At 38.8% G+C, this 20,429-nt stretch overlaps 1 protein-coding gene across 3 annotated transcripts in view; it reads right to left on the bottom strand.

The window, feature by feature from the left end:
- The window catches only part of SLIT2 (slit guidance ligand 2), a 344,055-nt gene that overhangs the window by 2,477 nt on the left and 321,149 nt on the right, over positions 1-20,429 (bottom strand). For all 3 annotated transcript variants that reach the window (XM_074275110.1, XM_074275109.1, XM_074275107.1), the window contains 4 exons: positions 20,041-20,171; positions 7,801-7,955; positions 490-778; positions 186-397 (listed from right to left, as the gene is read on the bottom strand). In XM_074275110.1, the coding sequence (XP_074131211.1) occupies positions 186-397; positions 490-778; positions 7,801-7,955; positions 20,041-20,171 (787 nt within the window). The remainder of the gene's footprint in view (positions 1-185; positions 398-489; positions 779-7,800; positions 7,956-20,040; positions 20,172-20,429) is intronic.

Genomic DNA, 20,429 nt, shown 5'->3' with positions numbered 1-20,429 from the left:
GCTGTGTGACCCTGGGCAAGTCACTTAACCCCAGCCTCAGGAAAAAAAAAAAAGACAGAAAAGAAAAAAGCCTGTTTATGGTGAAAAATTGGGGTCCTATTTTTTTTTCCATTTAGAACAAAAGGGCCCGGCCTGTGGAACGCCGCGCGGCCCACCCCAGGGGCGCGAGCAGCAGCTCCGTTTACCTCGCTCGCAGCTCTCCCCGGTGAAGCCCCCGTTGCACTCGCAGTAGGCCTGCCTGAGCCCCGACAGGCGGCACTTGCCGTGCTTGCAGCGAATGGCCTGGCAGGGGTTGAAGGGCTCTTCCTCCTCGTCGCACAGGACGCCCCCGTAGCCTTGCAGACACTTGCAGCTGTAGGAAAAAGCGTTGATGGGCAAGCAGGTCCCGTGCATGCACCTGGGTGGGAGGGAAAGAGCGGGAGCGTTAAAGGGGGCACAGGGTGGCGGCCGGGTGGGCAAGCTCCCCGCGCCCCCTCCGTCCCCACGTACTTGTTTCCGAGGCAAGGGTCGTTGGCGCGCTGGTCGCACAGCGGGCCCGTCCAGCCCTCCTCGCAGTCGCAGGCGAAGCCGGCCTGGCCCGAGGCCCGGCACGAGCCGTGGGCGCACAGCTTCTTGTGGCAGGGCTCGCAGCCGGGCAGGATGCCCGTCTGCATGGGCACCTTGCGGAAGTCCTGCAGCTCGCTGTTGATGTACAGGTGGCGGAGGCAGCCGTGGAAGCTGGTGCCGTTGCGGCCCGGGGCTTGGCGCAGGGCGGCCACGTTGCTCTTCCCGGGCATCCCTGGGGAGACAAAGCGCACCTTCAGACAGGGCTCCTTCCCTGGGCCCCGGGAGGCTGAGATCTTGGGGGGGGACCCACCGAGGCCCCTTTCTGGTGGAGAAGTGGCCAGCGGCCCGCCCCGTGGGCCCTCCACCACGGGCCCATCAGCTTTGGGCTCTGACCCATGGAGGCAACGCGGCTGGGAAGGCGGTCGGGCCTCGGGAATGGCTCACTTTGGCAAGAAAGCACAAGCGCCGAAGGGCTGGGGATTCGCGCCCCAACTTCTCAGCTCCGAGCCCGCGGGAACTCGGGGAGCGATTCACACCCGCGTGCATGCACGTGGGCTCCCTCACGGCACACTAATCTGCTGATCCTGGCACTGGCAGAAGAGAGCAGTGGAAGGGCTGCACATTCTGCCCCAGCAGGCAAATATTCTAACCCTGGGAGTCTCAAGGAACAGAATAGACCAACAGAGCCGGCTTTGAGGCTCTGAACTCAGGCACATCCTCATTTCCTCCCGGTAAAGCGTTAGAACTGAGCAATGCACTTGGGTACGTGAGACTAATTGCCAATTGGACAGTTCCCCATTAACTTGTTTGAAGGTTGACCCTCCCCAGCTGTTCTGTGTGGGCTTGATTGGTGGGACAAAGAAGGGGAAGTGACGTGTGTGGGAGGAGGAAGAGGAGGAAGAGGAAGGGAGACGCAGAAGCTGACTCAGTCTCTCCTGACATTTGAGGGAGGACGGTGTGTGTGAGGTTGCTAGGCCTAACCCCCTGACCTTGACTGTAAAAGATCAAGAATAAAGACATTTAGTGATCCTGACTCCAGCTGATTTCTGGGAAGACAGAGTTCCAGCAGATCCCAATGAACCTGAGGGATCCAAGAGACACATTTTTATCATGATTAAATCTAATGCCATACCCTGATTTGAAGTTCCTCTCAGGCCCACAAAGCCCCGTTATCTACTTATTAAACTGTGTATAATTATTGATTCAGCACTGCTACACTGTACTCTAAGGAGATTAAAGAAAAGGGAAGGGACTACATGCACAAAAGTATTTATAGCAGCTCTTTTACCTTAAGGAGGTTAAAAAAAAGAAGGAAAACGACTACATGTATTTATAGCACCTCTTTCTGTGGTGGCAAAGAAGTAGAAACTGAGGAAATGCCCATCAACTGGGGAATGGCCGGATAAGTCATGGTACATGGATAAAATAAAATACTGACCATATTACAAAACCTGACACTGATGTAGCTGAGGCAAATTGAAGGGAGCAGAACAAGGACAACAATCTACCTAGTAACAGCAATGTTACAAAGCTCATCAAGGGGATATACTTCCGACTCTGATCATCACAATACCAGCACATTTCCAAGGCCCACCTGTAAAATGAGCTATTATTATCCACCGCCACACTGAGAACTCCAGACCTCAGAGGGAAGACTGAAGAATAGTTTCTCTTTCTTTTTACAAAAATTTAAACAGGTTAATGCAATATGTCTTTTTTTTTTTTTTTTTAATTCTCATTGGTATTAAAGAGAGAGGGAAGGAAAAAATAGGACTTGAAGGAAAAAAAAAAACATTCATTTAAGACATTTTTATTTTTTTCCCTTTTTAAATGAAAGGCAATTGGGGAAAAAAAACCCAAAACTCTTCTGTCATCATTATTTCAAAGTGACTTTTCTATTCGAGAATAGAACGTGCTGCTGTTCATCCTGTGTCCTCTTCCCTCTCCCTTTCCATGGCAATTGGAACTTGAAAAAACTTTTTAATTAAAATCTAACAATCAAGTTCAAAGGAAAGTACATAACTGATGCAAAGCACTTTCTTCCTGGCTACCCTACCACTAAGGAAATTGAGGCTGACTTTGTTCTAGGCAAAGGACTAAGAAAGGCCCAGAAAGCTGATTTCCTGACTTCAGGGACAGAAATTCTTATTCCATGCTGTGACTGAATCCACCCAACTCTGGTTCACTCCCTAAAGGCAGCTTGGTGAAACTGCTCTCCCTCTATAGTTGGGTGTGAGAACTGCTAGGAGGGCTCAAGTTTTGAAGTACAATCTTTCAAAGGACGATTGTTCTTTCTGGGGCCTTTGGGTGAAGGCCACACAACCTACGGATTGCCCGAACTCCTCCCTTCCCACTGTGCTTGCTTCTACAGTCTAACCTTAGTTAGGGGCTTAGTTGCTCCACATTCAGAAACAGCTTTAGCCATCTCCCTACGCTAGACAGCTGTGAGCCAGGAATGGAGAGGAGGCGAGGAGGACCACGAGAAGACTCTTCTCTACTATCGGCAAACCCAGCCCAAGGATCCCAAAGCTACAAAGTATCTAAGACAAGATTTAGTTGAGGCTCCATGGACTGAACCATCTAGCTTTCTAGGGCCAAAAGAAGAATGAATGGCATTTGTGAAAGTACACAGTGCTCTTACATCTTTCCCTGAAAGAAAACTCCATTTTAAGGCATTTAATCTTTAGGGATGTCAACTCATAGAATGCTTAGATTTCTTAGGAACAACAATTGATGGTCACTCAAAGGACGATGGAGGGCAGATAGTTGGCGCCATAGTGGACGAAATTCTGGGCCTGGAGTGAGACACAACTAAAAAAAACTGCTGAACAACAAAGGACAATGTGGAAATGTATTTGGGGGAGTAAGAGGGCTGCAGGATTTTACTGGTGCTGACTAAGAGGAAATGGGATAACTTGTGTTATCTGAGACAGGGGTGACTGGAAATGGACCAGTCATGTTGTAAGACAGAAGGATAAAAGATGGTAGCCCATTACTACATTGTAACATTAAAAGCCCTAAAGGAAATCCTGCAGAACACTAGGTGAACCCCTATGGAAGATTTATGATAACATTTGTTAAAAAAGTTATCTTAATGGGTAAGATACGAATGAATGAGCTGTCATCTATACTAATGAGAAATATATTCATATTGATGCTGTCACAAATTCAGTGAAGTATTATTGATGTAGTTTTCAGACTTTTATAACAGAAAAATCATTGGATTCAGAAGAATTGGCTTCAATTCTGACTTTTTTTGTCTATTACATGTCTACTCTTGAGCAAATCATTTAATCTCTCTTGATCTGTTTCCTCATCTTTAAAATGTGGAAATTACACTAGGCAATTTCATTTTAAATCTGAAATAATGTCATAAATAGGTAAATGAGTTATCCTTCAAATCAGTCACTTTGAGAAACTTTTTACTTATTTTAGAGATGCTGGTTACTCCTTAAATCATGTTTGGGACTTGTCTTTGAGGTGAATTTCTAATATTTTGGCTTTTTACCCAAACCAGAAATCACCCTTTTCTTTTGTAAACACATTGATTCTCTCGAGCCACATGTCTTCCCTTACCTGTAACCCCTTTGGTGGCTATTGCTTCCATTACAGGTTCAGGGACTGGTGGGGAAAGATGGGTACCTAGTATAACAGTATGTAAGTACAAAGTTCCGGCACAGCTCTGTGCATCTGTGCTCGTACAAGAGGGATATTTTGAAATAAAACAAATTCATCACAAACTTATATCGAATACTTCTTAGACAAGTAGTGTAGACAATGAGGTTCACTGGACTGAAGGACAGAAGGATGGATAACATCTGGAAAACTGTCCAACTGCTCCATGCTCCAAAAGCCTCTATTTTTAATGGAAGAATTCTCCCTGTGATGCTCTATGGCTGTGAATCACAAAACGTCTCCATTTCAGAAATATCAAAGTCAGAAAAAGAATGCAAAGCAATGGAAAAAGGTGTGCAACAGCAAGGTGATACTAAGCAGGTTACAAACACTGATCTTACTATCAAAAGCTAACATGTTTTATATATATAAAAAATATATATTATATATATATATAATATATAAAAATATATATATAATATATAAATAGATATATTATATATTATATATATATATATTATATATATAATATAAATATATATTTAAATATAAATTTCATGTGAGGACTGCAAAAACTTATGAGATATCTAATATTATTTTCATGCCCAATTTACAGATAAGGAACCTGAGGCTTGGAAAGGTTAGGTATCTTTCCTAGGATCACAAGGCTTGGCGTGTCTAAGGTAGGATTTGAACTGTTTGCGTTCTGATCCTAGTGCTTAAATCTACCAGGCTGATGACTAGGATGTGGCCCATGATGAATCGGCTGTGTGGAGACAGAGAAAGGACATCACATATGGCAGGCTGGACTGGAGCAGGAGGATGTCCAGTCTTGCAGTGAAAGAAAAGGAAAGGAAAGCAGATGAAAAGCCCATGTGTGACACTGAGGCTAATAACTCCTAGACAAGTACTCCACCTCTGCTCTGAAGTCCAATAGGAGGAACAGGAGACTGGGTTGGACTGAATTAGGGAAATCATGGAGAACAGAACATATCAACATACTCCCTGCCAAAACATTAAATAAGATAGAAAAAGGGCTTTAGGGTAAAATATTTTAAAGTAAATACTTTAAAATCGTTTACGAAAAGACATGGACAAAATTCAGATTTCGAGGGATCTCAGAAAACATCAAGTCCCACTCCTTGACTCCCAACTACAATATTCTTGAGAAATGGTCACCCAGCCTTTGCCTGAAGCCCTTTGATAGAAGACTGAGGTCTCACAGGGTGAGAAAGTAGAAGGTGTAATCTTCTCTCGAGGAGATTATACTCAAATTTGTCTCATTACCACAAATGGCCACTAATGTAATAATCTCCAAAATCAGACTCTAAGAGGCAAACATTCCAATATTTATATGGCTCTTGATGTTTTCTGTTTGCTTGCTTGCTAATTTTTTTTTTTGGCAGTATAAGAAGTATGACTATAAACAAATTAAACTCATTCCTTGTCCAAGACACACATGAACATGTGCTCAATTGCTAGCTATGTGCTTATCGTCTACTTACTTTACGTATACATTTGTTTGTATTGATTACTACAACACATGACAGGCTATTTTTTTCCCCAAAAAACCTGTAACCAACCATCCAATGTAATCATTAGGACGCCTATTTTAGAAAGAATCAATTTCATAGAATTTAGAGGCTATGGATGTGTATCGATTAGAGGCTTCTATTGGTACTTGAAACAAGAGCTCCTCTCGGTTTTTTCTTCCCAATTCTCTGAATTCTTTTGACCTCACTGCTCATTCCAAAGTTATGGATAATATCTGCTGAATCTTATGTCCTCCTCTTAAAGTTCCTCCTTGAACTTTTTGCAACCTTTGCCAGAGTTGAACACTACTCTTTCCTCTGGACTTTTTCATCATCCTCTTCTCTTGAATCACCTCCTTATTCTGAGTTCTCCCCTTTTCCTTTCCCTTGTTCCTTCTCCCAGATCACATCATCTCCCAAAGTTCTGTGAGGCATCCTTTCCTCTTTTTCTACTCTCTCTAGCTAGGTAATCTCATCAATTCCCCAGGAGATCAATTAACATTCTTATGCAGATAATTCCTCCTTCCATTTAGGTAGCTCAAATCTCATTCCGGATAACCAGGCTTACCTTAGCAACTTCCCTTAGTGGGTCCCAAAGGCATTTCAAACTCTGCATTTTCAGAGTAGAACTTATCTCTTCTCCTAAATTCTCTTCTGAATTCTATTATTGTTAAGAAAATCACCACCTTCCCAGTGATTTAGGCTCATTCTCTCTTATTCTTATCAAATTTTGCCAAATCTTACTGTTTCTCTTTTCCAGAATCCCTCACATTTATGCAGCCTTTTCTAACTCACAGGGCCTGTCCCCCTGGTCTAGCTCCCAAATAGGTTTCTGGTGGATCTCAAATTCCGCTCTCCTCCCTACTCCTGCCCAGCCTTCCCTCCCTGCCAAAGTAAGAGCAGGTTTGATTATGTCACCCACCCTAATGAACAGACTCCAGGATTTCTCTACTGTCTCCAGAATAAAATATAAAATGTCTAGTTTGGCTTTTAAGCAGGATGTTCCCCGCAGAAGGTTTCTGGTCTTCCTACACTATCCTTCTCCCCTCATCCCCCGTGATCCAGGGCACATGGCACCCCAAACATCCATTTTTCTTAGTTATGTGGTCTCTCATTTCAGCCTCTTGACTTCCCATACTCCTTCACGATCCAGTTAGCCAGGGTTTCCCCCTCAAGACTGCCTCCCATACCAAATATTTCTGTATATTCTTTGTAGAGCCTTTCCTATGCTTTCCTCATCAGAGGGGAACTCAGGTCAGGGAGCTTGGGCTTTCTTGACCATTTAGTCAGAGCAGGACAAACACTTACTGGAGCTGTTTGCCCTATTGAGTGCTGTGATTATCTGGAACAGTCACACTTGGCAGTTGTATACATGGCAAATGTGCTCTTCTGTTTTACTAACAAGCATTTATTAAGAACCTACTATATTCCAGAGCCTGTGTTAAGCACACTAGGGATGCTGGGATGATGATCTTCTACAGTGGAATGGCTCTCCTTTCAACATTGAGCACTGGGAACATAACGGGGTTTGGGAAGTGCTTTAACAATCGGTCAGTGTATAACCGAAGGATGAGCAACCGTTGGGATGATCAGCGCTATCAAAACCAAGAGAAAATAATAATGTGCTTGCTAACTTCACAAACAGATCACATATATTGCCCCCTCAATGATGAAAAAACATTTCATGCTAATAAAGAAATTCTTCATTTATGACTTAGTTCAGAGTAGTCATATTTGAAAAATCTAATTATAAATCCCAGGGAGAAAAGATGCCCACTATAAATAACTTAATGTTCGAAAAAGCCTATTTCACACTAAAGGAGAATTAGTCATGGGATTTTAGACTTCAAAGATCACACCATCCAATTTGCTTATTTTATAGCTTAGGAAAAGATAACTTAAAAGGGTTCACTGTCATCCATCTCCTCCATTGAGGGGCCTGAGCTACTATCCTCATCCTCCCTGTGTTTCTCATTAGCCATCAGTCAGTACTAAGTGTCCCCTAAGTAACAAAGGAGGGAATCACATCTCTGAACTCCTCTTGCCTAAGCATCTTTTATAAGAATGCCTCCTATCCGGACATGTTTGGATGCAGACAGCGCCTTACCTCCGACATAAAGTGGGGAGTCGAAACTCAGAGTGGATTGCTTTGATAAGTTAGTAATGGTTTTGGGGCTTCCACCGTCTATGGATAGTGACAGACTCTGACCCATCGCAATCAGTTCTACTATGTGAAAGTTTCCATCATTAATTGTCTCCACGCTGCAAAAGAAAAAAAAACAACAGCATTTATTTTAGGTAGTTGGCTTGTGTCCTGAACTTCTTTGATTATTTTTGTTTTTAAAATTTTAAAGAGTATCATAAAAATTTCAATAAATACATTTTTATGGCAAAAAGAATGAGTTAATAAAAAGACATCTCAGATATCTGATAACTCAGCATTCTAGCTCTCAATATAGATCCATGAAAAACATTTTTTTTTCCCCCATTAGAAAAGTAGAAATGAGCAAGTTTTATCATAGTTTAGCCAGGTTTTCTTGACGTCTATGCACTAAGGAAAGATAAATTATGTGTTTGCTTTTAAAAATTGCTGGAATTTCATTTACTAAATTACTGTTCCACTTTAATGTATGGTAATCTAGAACTAAGATACCTAAGTAGTGCCTGATATGAGAGGGAGAAATTTATGTTTGATAAATGTTCACTTTGCTTCAATTTCTACAAATGAATCTCTAACTCATTATTTCTCAAACTTTTTTTTTTTGCTGAGAATTCTTTCATAGAAGTGTTACTTAAGATTTTTGTTTTCCAAGTCTTTTCTATATGATGATGATGACAATATCCTTTAAAAGTCCTTTAAAGGTTTATAAAAATGCTTTCCTTACAACAATTCTATGAGGCAAGAAGTATAAATAAATGATCACAAAGAAAGCATCATTCAATGGAGAACTGAAAATAAACAGACTAAAATAATTAAATACAAAAATCTTCCCATTAAAATATTGTTTCCCATTGTAATGATCATTATTTATGATTTTGCTTCAGAAAAGTCATAGATAAGAGATGGGAAGTTTCCTTTTTGTTCTATTAAAAGTTCAAGTGGTGAAGTTATTCAAGAATAATACATTAATCTTTCATAACAGAAAATGAAAGCATATAAAGAACATGGACTAATGGGATTTTGGAATAAAGAGAACAAAGACTTTCTCTTGATATAACAGTAATTTCATTAATAATATTAAACTGCAGTATGGTGCAGTAGAAAGAACAATGACTTAGAAATCTTAAGACTTGAATTCAAATTCTACCTCATTCACTGCTACTTGGGTGACCATACAAAAATAACCTCTATGGCCCTTAATTACTCATATATAAAATGAGGGGTTTCAACTAAATAGCCTCTTAACTCTTTTCCAGTACTGAATCCTGAGGTTTTAATAATAACCGAAAATAAACATTTGGAAGAAGTATGAGAGGACAAAAGGCTAGAAGATACTACCCAATTTCTTTGCCGAGTATCTGGAAGAGGTTACTCTTTGATTGACGTCAAAAAACACCAGGTCTAAAACAAGACTGACAAATGTGCAAAATACTTGCAACTTTGGGTGAAATAATAGCTTATCTGCTTTCTATCTTGGTATTATTGTTTTAAAATATGACATCTTTTTTGACATATTACCTCTATTTTGGAAGTTTTACAATGGAAACTTATCTTGTCATTGACTCAGAAATTAGAAAATGTGAGACACAAAATAAAAAATGTGTTTCTGAAAATAAATGACCTCATATTCTGATGGAAGTGGAAATCTTCAACATAAAGAAGATCCAACTCACTTCCAGATGATCAATGATGGACAGAGGTAGATACACCCAGAGAAGGAACACTGGGAAGTGAATGTAAACTGTTAGCACTACTATCTACCCAGGTTACTTATACCTTCGGAATCCAATACTTAACGTGCAACAAGAAAATGGTATTTACACACATATATTGTATCTAGGTTATATTGTAACACATGTAAAAAGTATGGGATTACCTGCCATCAAGGGGAGGGAGTGGAGGGAAGGGGGGGATAATTTGGGAAAATGAATACAAGGGATAATATTATTTTAAAAAAAAAAATAAATAAATAAATAATAAATGACCTCAGTAAGGTTTTTAGGATTTCCCAAAGACTGATTTTTCATTTGGTGAAAGGTTATTGCAGAAGAACAAAACACCCTTAAAGTTTAACAAAAGACAGACAGACAAATAGTACTGAAATTTCAATGAGGTTCTTAATCCTTGCTATTCCCAGATGTTTATGACACTCAAGTTATTTCCTAATTGGAAAGGAAGCAGTGTGAGATCTGAAAAGCATGTGTACTCATCTGTAAACTTCTGCGCACTCAAGAAGACAGCTGGATTAGTTAGACAATCTGACTTCCCTTCTTGTTTGTTTGGTGACAATTTAAGAAAAAAATAATTATCCGCATTACTCAGGGATGTTTTACTTTTACAAATGTAATTACTGCAGCACTTAACACTGTTTAAAACACAGTAAGGGGAAATATAATGGACAGAGTGGGGGACTGTCTTTTAAATTAATTTTTAATGTTAGTCATTAGTGGGTTTAAAGACTTTGCCTTTTCTAAGCACTACTAAGGAGCCAAATATTATTATGAAATTTTATGGGGAGGTGATTAAATGTTGTTAATCTTTGATCTTTTAAATTTTCCTAATCTTAATCTTTATTGTTAATAATAATTAAATAGAAAGATATCTATATATTATAATAATTCACATTCTATAGCACATGTAAGATGAACAAAAGGCTTTTCTTCTAAAAGTCCTACTAGGTAAGCAATGTATTACCACCATCTCTTTATAGATGAGGAAAATAAAACGTAGAGGGCAGAAGAAATCTGCTTCATCAAAAAAAAAAAAATAAATTATTAAGCACTTTATGGTGCTGAGAATACATGAAACAGTCCCTGTCCTCAAAGAGCTCACATTCAAATGGAGGAAACAACACATAAATAATGAGGTTACAGGTACAGAAAAGTGAGATAATTTTTAAAAAGTCCCATTAGCAGCTAAGGAAACTGAGAAAAGCCAGTGATCTGAGCTGAGACATGGAGGAAACAAGGGAAACAGAGTGAGAGGGGAGCAGAGTCAGCCCGCAGGCCAGGGATAGAGATGGGAAGGGTCCTATGTAACTCAAAGTGATTTGGGGGAGACATTAATTGGTGACCAATGATATTAGGGGGACAGCGAAGTAGTGACTGAATAGATTGCCAGCCCAGGAAGATTCATCCTGTGGTTTTAAAATTGGTCTCAGACACTTACCAGCTGTGTGACCCTGGGCAAGTCACTTAACTCCATTTGCCTCAGTTTCCTGATTTGTAAAATGAGCTCGAGAAAGAAATGGCCAACTACTCAGGATCTTTACCAAGAAAATCTTTACTGAGATCATGAGGAGTCAGACATGAGGGAAAAGTGACACAACAGCAAAAACAATTGGAAAAGCTTCTCAACTGTAGTGTTAGAAAGCTTCATGACTTCTCAAACTACCCTGACACCTTCTAGATATTATGGCAAACACTAGGGAGGCAGTAGCAAGTATTGGAGGCCATATTGGTCCAAGATTCTAGAGACCTGGAATCCTAGTTCTGCCATGAGCCATTACCTATTAGCTCTACTTTCTATCTGCCAATTGAAGATGCTACCTGGCTTGTCTACCTCAAGTCACTGTTGTAAGAATCAAGAAAAACAATGTTTGTAAAAGCACTTTGAAAAAGAACAGTTGATATAAAAATGCAGACCACTATTATCACTAATAAAGTATTCCTTTTAAAAAATCAATCATCCAGAAAGCCTTTATTGAAAAGGTACAGCTATGAGGCTCTAACAAAAATAACTTGTCAATAATGACGACCCTGCTTGAAACCTAGAAATGACTACAGGAAAGACTTTAATTTGTAAACTGGTGTGGACTTTCTGCTTTTAGAAGAGTAAATCGCAGAATAAATGTAGATTCTCTCCCTCTCTTCCTCTCCCCCCCTCCCCCCTCTCTCTCTCTTTCTGTGTCTCTCTCTCTCCTCTCTCTCTGTGTCTCTTTCTGTGTCTCTCTCTCTGTCTCTGTCTCTGTCTCTCTGTCTCTCTCTCTCTCACACACACACACACACACACACACACACACACACACACACACAACCTTTTCACCTTTTCAAAATATTCCATATCTTCATGAAAAACACTGGCCCACCCATTTCTCCCAGACTGTAAAGGAAAGCCTTCTGGCCTGGGGGATGGGAGGCTGATATTCCTGAACTGCAGGGTGACTTCCAGCCAGTCCCTCCCCCATTCTGGGTCCATTGTCCCCATCCATAACACCGAGGGCTTGGACTAAGGGATCTTTGAAATTCTATTCATCAATAAAGTCCTGAGTGTCCTTGAATCTATGAAAAGGGAAAAGACAAAACGAAGAAGCTTAAAAACACCTTTTGGGCAATGCTGCAGAGAGCTTAGAGGAACCTCACAGGACTTCAAGAAAAAGGGGCTAATTAAAGAAAATGGACTTGCCCTTGGCCACTTGACAAATAGAGAAGTATCTGACATGAAATTTATTGTTCTCCTTTATTTTAAAAGACAATACCCTGATTTATGTGGGTGGCTAAGACTGAAAACAACAAATCAGAACCCAGAGTCCTCTCCATGCCAGGCATTTAACAGAGCTTCCCTCCCTCCCCCTCTCCCTTTTTCTCTCCCTCCTTCCCTAAGTTCCTCCCTCCCTTTCAAAGCAAAAGATGAGAAGCACTGGACAGTATCCATCTCTCATTTGCATATATAGGTTTAAAAGGAAAAGTGTTAATTAGGTTTCCTAAAGGAACCCAATAAAGGAGGGCCTGTGGTAAATCAGCACATAGCCCCCGCCAGCTATCTTTATCTCCCCACCAGCAGCACACTGCAATCCTTTGAGCTCAGATAGGACCTGACCAGTCTTCTGTCACTGCTCTCTTGGGAATGTAAGATGACTCACTAGAGTCTTGAGTGAACCATTTTGTGCTGAGCCTTTATACTGAACGCATAAATTGCATTGATAACCATTATTATGTAATTTAGCTTTACTGCACCTATCTATTACCTGAAACTTTATTTCTTCTATTTCTGGATTGTGTAATGGATATAGGAAAGCAAAGCAATTACCAAGCTATGCCTGGAGGGTTGGTTAATAGAAGAAGGCTTTTGTTATTGTTGTTAAAAAAAAGTCAAATCTTAAAAAAGACAGAACAAGATCTTAAACTTGAAAATATCTGGGTTTCTTTTTCTGCTGCCCTTGTGCCAGGGAACAGTATAAAGAAGAAAGTTTATAGTTCATTTTAATCAGGAAGCTGAAAACTTACCAAATGGTTTTAAAAATGGAAAAGTTTTGTTTCATGAAAAATCAGGATTTTCTATTTAAGTTTTTTAAAAATCTGAGAGAAATGTCTAATTTTTTAAAAAAAATTTTATTTAGAAATGAGAAGAAAAATGAAGGACATATTATGTAACCTTCAAGACCTCAGTTTCCTGTCTATATTTGAACACTTCAGTGGATCTGTAATCTTCACCATCTCTCAAAAATGCAGACTTGCTTCATCCATGCCTGGCCACCTTGTCTGATTTTTGTTCTCCCAAAATTCTCCCAAAAATTCAGTTCAATGCCCACAGCCTTCTCTACTCTCTCCCTTGTATCATGAAGCTAGCAATGGAACCCATCATTTCCATCTCTATGTCCCTTATATGTTAAAGGACCTGAAAAACAAATGAAATGGTAGATGTGTTCACAGGACAAAAACCTTTCAAAAATAAAATGTTTTTTTTTTTTTTTTTTTTTTTTTAACAAATTAAATATTAACTCATCTTTTAAGGTCATTTTTTTTTTTTTTTTTTTTTTACAAAGCATATCAATAAAATTCTACAGATCCCAGAAGGAAGTAAACAAAAAATTTAAATGGGATTGCTATATTTGAAGAGGTTGAACGTCACATCTAAGGGACAACGACATTTAAGTCATTGGTACTTCAGTGTGATGAGGCAGGGACTTGGGATAAGGATAAACAGAATTCTTTCTAAACAATGTAAAAAGTAAATAAAGCATTTTTTCCTTATTGTGCTTAAAGATGAGTCAAAGAATAGAAGTCGTACATTATAAATTATTGTATGTTTAAAATGCATTTTAAGTACAAAATTATTTAAATATTAAAAATATGAAAATATATATTAAGCAAATCAAAATTTAATTAAAAATGTAAAAAATTAGGCAGGCTTTCAATGGAAATTACATTAATATGTTCTAAGTTTAAAAATATCAAAATCCAAATAAATGTTAATCAATAAACAAGCATTTATTAAGTGCCTACTAAGTTCCAGGATATTGTGCTAGATTCAAGGGCTACAAAGAATAAAACAATTCTTGCTCTCAAGAGGCTCACCTCCAAATTCACCTAGGCCAACCTATACTTAAACAGGAATCCCATTTACAACACTCAGCAAATGACTATCCAGCCATCCCCTGTTGACCTACAGTGAAAAGTAACATTTAACACATTCTACCATTGGCTCCCTCTCATGATCACATGCACCAAAATCAGCCTTTGTGACACTTCCCTAATGCTCCTCATTCTGCCCTGGGAGGCAGAGAATAACAAATCTCCTCCCCAAGCTAGCTTTTCAGACTCCAAGGTAGAACCATTTCTCCTGTGGCTCATCTCTTCTCCAGGCTAAATCACCGAAATACTTTCCACTAATTCTCCTTCACCATGATTTTCGCTTCCCCAAATATCCCAGGCGCCATCTTTTACATCGACAAACTCCAGCTTTTCTGGGATCCTTCCTAAAATGCACATCATCCCAGACTCAACAGAACAATTCCTTGTGATTGATCCAAGATGGGGTGACATCTCTTGTCTCCTTCTCGTCCCTAGACCCCAGGTTCTGTTAAGGGAATCAAAGATCACATGAGGTTCAGGTAATCCATACCAGATTTAACGTCCACTAAAGTATTTAGGTCACTTAGCACTGTCTTTCCCATGCTTAACTTGGGAATTTTTTAATATGATTGCAGAACTTTGCATTTATCCCTGGTGAATTTTCTCTTGGGAAGTCTGGGCCACGGCTTCAGGCTACGGGGATGTTTATATCTTGTCATGTGGCCGTTAGCTCTCCCTCAAACTGCCATCCACTCACTTGACCCTTCCTGGACTCTGAATCCCTGATAACATATGAATGGAGTGGTCAATTTAGACTTGAACTTGACCCGAGCCTACATGGTTTGGAGGGAAGAGTCTCAGAGGCTTTAAGGAAGGAAGACAGAAGCCCCATCAGAAGTGAGACATGAAGAACATTATAAGAAAAGACAGAGTTCTCTGTGGACATCTTGCCACCTTCCCTCTCTTCTTCCTAGTGTTCTCTAGTCTGCCTGTTGAGTGCCTTAGATTACTAGGCACTCAACATAATATATAGTATTCTTACAAGACGAATCCTTCGCTGGAGAGCAACGGATTTCAAGTGGTCTTGTACTACTTACTCAAAGGATATGAATTTTGTTAGGGAATTCCTGAAAATGGAAAATAAAAAGCCTTATGATCCCCAAAGAATTTGCTTCCAATTGTAGGATTTTAGATACAAGGAGAAAAGTTAACGGGAACACAAATTGGGGGTCTGTGCTTATGTCAGGGGAATTTAAAATTATACCACATACCTTAGAGGAACATCGTGCTATAGAAAATGGGGCACTTAGCTTGGAGTCAGGAAAATCTGGTTCCAATTCCAACTCAGTTACTAGTTAGTTGGGCAAACCTGGGCTTAACCTCTCTGTGGCTCAGTTTCCTTATCTATAAAATTAAAAGGTATTGAACCAAGAAGCTTCTAAAGTCCTTTAAAACTCTGAGCCTATCATCTTTCCTGCTACACTGCATAATGAAACAGTCACCGATGCTATTGAGAGTAAGAGATTGGTATGGAATGACAAAGTTAAATAAATGATTGTTTTTAAGTACATTTTACTGGACACGGGTGCATATTATGTGTTAACTTACCGATTTTGTCAATATCCATTATATTACATATGCAATTACTCAATTGCATATTATGTAGAGACGTCGTTGTTCAGTCTGATTCCTTATTACTCCGTGGACTATTTAGCCTCTTCTATCCTCCACTCTCACTATGCATCTCATCCTCTACTGACCCCTTTCCCTTTTGTTTTCAATCTTTACGAACATCAGGTTCTTTTCCAATGTATTTTCATTATGTGGCCAACATATTTAAGCCTCGGTTTCAGGGTTGGCCTTCCAGTGAATAATCTGAATTTATGTCTTTATTATTGATTGATTTGATCTTGCTGTCCAAGGTATCCTCAAAAGTTTTCTCCAAAATGATATTAATATAGATTTTAAAAATGTATTTGAGTTGATGATCAAAAATTGTAAGTAAAATTGAATGTATTATTGATACAACTTAGTACTGATAGTGAGTTGCTATAAGGGCACATAGTGAAATACTGAAATAATTGCACTAAACATATATGGTTTAGAGAACTCTTAGCATTCTTACAAGGTGCAAAGCCACTGAAGTTGATAGAAACAATGATTATTTAATTTAGCATGGTACTTAACAGTTCTCTAGTTCACTATTGTACTTAGTACTTATTAGAGTTCCATAATATTCACACCTTTCAGAGAGCCCACTAAAGGACAAGGCCACTCTCGGAGGAGAAGACAGACTCATGCCAACTTCCACCTTTGTGCTGGCTGGAGACATTCGGAGGGAGCTAGAGGCTGAAGCTGGCAGAGGCAAAGGACTAGCGGCAGGAACCAAGGAGAGACACAGGCCTCTAAGAAAGCTAACTGGGCCCAAGGAAGGAGACAAGACTTAAAAGGAAACAATAAAAGATTTGGACTTTAACTCCTGGCTGCATTGGAGGTGATTATTACACTGAACTGAAACTAAGGAGGCCTCCAGAAGCTCTCCAAGAAACATTACATTTCCCACAGAACATTACATTTAACATTATAGAAAACTCCAAAGACAGTGTGAAAGAACAGTTGGTCTAACCATTCACGGTAGAAAAACAAAGTGGACAAAATTGCACTTTGTCCAGATCATGGCAATACAAATTATTTGAAGGATTAATCTATTAATATTTGAATCTTGGAAAAGTTACAAAAATGGATAAAAAGGGGAAGATTTATATTTATTATTAATTAATTATTAATATTAATGTTAATTAATTATTATTATAATTATTTTAATTATAATTAATATTATAATTAATATATAATATAATTAATAATAAATATTAAAATTAATTAATAAATAATAATAATTAATATTAAAATTATAATTTAGAAATTATGCAGCACATTTAATGATCTCAAATTGCCTGCTGTTATAAAAATCAATGTATTTAAGACGAGTATTCTCTTAGTGATACTCTACTGCTAAGATTCATGAAAGACCATGAGTTTAGAAGAGTTAAAGATTACAAATAACCAAATGGCAACAGAAAAACCATAAGAGGGGGTTCCATGGTCATCAAATATAATACGTAGGATGAAAAAAACTCCGCCATGTTACTGAGACTACACACAATCAGAAAACAAGATGAACCAATCATTTATCAATCATGAAGGGCAACAGATGGACAACCCAGATCAGACAATGGCACTGCCATTATACTAAAAGAGCAGGAGGAATGACCTTGGAATTTAGAACAGCTTGTGCACAGATGTCTTTGACAATTTATGGGAAAATGTAGAGAAGATGAAGAAACGGCTGGTTTGAGGTCTTCATTATCAGAAAAAGTCCCTACCATTGAGAAGATCACAGGTCTACTACTATATCATGTTTGAAATTATTGTTGAATCACTAAAAACAGTAATCCTTGAAGAATTGACGCATTCTTATATCTTCTAAGAATAAATAAAATTTTAAATTGAAAAAAAAAAGTTATCTTTTGGGTTTATTAGATAAACAACCTCTGAATGGAGGGATCATACCTCATACTTTCTTTCCCCTAAAACTGTTCCACAGTCATTGAGACTTGAGGCATGGAGGGACTGTAATCTATTAATGGAATGGAAAAACCATTTCAAGATCATGGATCTATCCATGCATCAGAGCAAATGCCACAAGATCAGGGGACCTCCTTTCCCAGAGCTTATAGCGTGACATATTGTACTGTGGCAAAGGAATAAAATAAAAACAGAAACTTCCTAATAAATATAACATATATGTGTAGAAAGTTGACACGGCTGGCCGATGTTGCGAGCCAAAGCTTATATTTTCCGGGGCAGCAAATATAAACATAGAGCTATGTTATCATTGACCTAGGAAAGCTGTCTGCTACATCCCAGAAATCTCTCTTACAAAAGGAATTTGAATTTCAAAAACAAAGCCGATAGAATCAATCACATGTTATTCAGTCTGGATTGGGATTCTCCATCACTCTATTCAGATACCTCCAGGAAAACCAACCACTAATGCTAGGGTAGAAAGCTCGTAATTGAATGAACATTATTTTAATCAATAATGAGATAGCATTCCAGCATGCTGAATAAGCTGACTATTTAGTCACAAATATATAGTAGAAACTCTTAATATAATTGGACTAAAACCTTGAAGTCAATAGCTATAGAAGCAAGATCAACTGTCTACATGCCAGTTGATTAGAACATGTTAGCATATTCTAGGACTACTATAGCACAAAAGCTGACTGAATTTGGCAGTTGTTTAGATCTCTTTAATGTACAACAGCCAACTCCGCATCATAGTCTTTGAAGTTATGTGTTATTGATTTCAACACAAATGAATCTTTGACTTGTTTTCTTTCCCTGTTTCAAAAATTCTACATTTTATTTGAGACTTTAATGTAAAACACATAGTTATAGGTGACTTAAAATGACTGGAAACATTTTACCATGATCCTCAGAGCCTTTGAAGTGAGGATCTTTGGCAAGTGAGAATCCATACTCATTAGTACTTCTCCTAGCAAGATGCCTGATAATTTTTAATATACCTAATATTTCTAATAAATGTGGCTGGTTTAAAGACTGTATGGAATGACTGATTTCATTTATTTCAACAGTGCTTCATATATTTAAAAATGTAACTTCCAGAGTTATTCTTATGTATTATTGCTCACCTTTATTCTCCGGCTTAAAGAATAATCCTAGGAGAATCATAATCTTGTTACTGTAGCTAGTTTGCAATGGATACCGTATCTGGGTAACACTGTAGTCATATCTGTTGACTGATGAGTTAAAAATAGCTAACCAAAATAGATTCTTTAAGAAAAGTAAAACTGATATAAAAGTTGCTAGTCTGTTTGACACAAAGTAGTAGCGGGCAGTTTACAGGTAACAATTAAATCTCACACCCTCACATAATCATCTGCTATCTATAACCCAAGCCTGGAAATATTTTGAGGAAATGACAATATGAAATCACATTTACGTATGGCTTGTTTGTTGTCTGAAGATCTGGTTCAGTGAGATCAGTGAGATTTATCCCCACACTGATCAGAAGTTAATAAACTTTTCCTCATCTAGAGAACTCGTACAAACGAATTTCCACTTAGGGATGAGTTACAGTCTGACTGGTGCACCTACCACAACAAATTCATGAGTCCTTGAACTATTACCGCATTAATTACTATCAAACTTTGCATTTAATACGCTGTCATTAGCCATAATTATCTTATTTCTAAGTCTTCTATTATTGGAACTCGCATAAAAATAGGAATCAATACTTTGGAGAATGGAATTTGACAGTACAATAATGGAACATTAGAAGCCACATCTCATTTTTTTAGAAACTCATGAACTCTTTGACTTTGTTATTTGCATACAATTTAGTGTCTGCTTGTATCTTATTCATTGGAAATAAATGACAAACACTTGCCATGGGGATTAAGGGATACTATTCAAGGCTTTGAAATATGGTCCCAGAAAAATACAAGGCATTCAGTAATATTAAAGCTGGTTTCGATTTCCTTCCTTTGGATAAAATGAAAATGCTTTATTGGGAAACTTAGAGAAATTGAGGATCTTGCCCCAAACAATCAGCAGAACTTGTGTGTTAGTTATGTGGGAGCTTATCCACTTCTCATTAAAGAAACTCAATTCTATATTTAACTTTAAAATTACAGCAAATAGAATACAGGCCAAATATTCCACTGACATCATCACTGCTAGACACTGAATTGTCCCACTGTTGCCTTCGGTTATGAGGTTAAACAAGCGTTTTAAGCCAAGTACTCCTTCCTCACCCACTAGAGATGACTAAAGAGAAGCAAATTGTGTCAGTAAACATGGCGGTCACCTGTAAATGGCGGAGGTTGGGTAGGAGCCGGTGTCATAGCTGGCCCGCACGCGCCCCCGGTACAGCTCCACGGCGATGTGGTCTCTGTCTCCTTTGTACAGGAGAATCCCGCTGTCCTCGTCTGTGGCGATCTGAGGAAAAGTCATCACTGAATCACACGGTGGAAAAAGGAGTCACCCTCACAGTGTTCCAACACCCCCGGGAAGGACTCTGAAGGGAAAGTCTGCTGGCTCCAAGGGGGGGGAGTTATGAATGTGGCCATAATTACAATACATTTGGGTTTTGATTCTCTTATTCCCTTTGGGTCTCAGAAACACCCCTGAAGCTCCTGCTCATGTAACACTTCCAGGTCAAGCTCTGGATTTTTTCCACTTTGCTGGCAATGTCGG

Source organism: Sminthopsis crassicaudata, chromosome 6, assembly GCF_048593235.1.
Source record: "Sminthopsis crassicaudata isolate SCR6 chromosome 6, ASM4859323v1, whole genome shotgun sequence".
NCBI lineage: Eukaryota > Metazoa > Chordata > Mammalia > Dasyuromorphia > Dasyuridae > Sminthopsis > Sminthopsis crassicaudata.
This window is presented reverse-complemented; position numbering and strand designations above follow the sequence as displayed.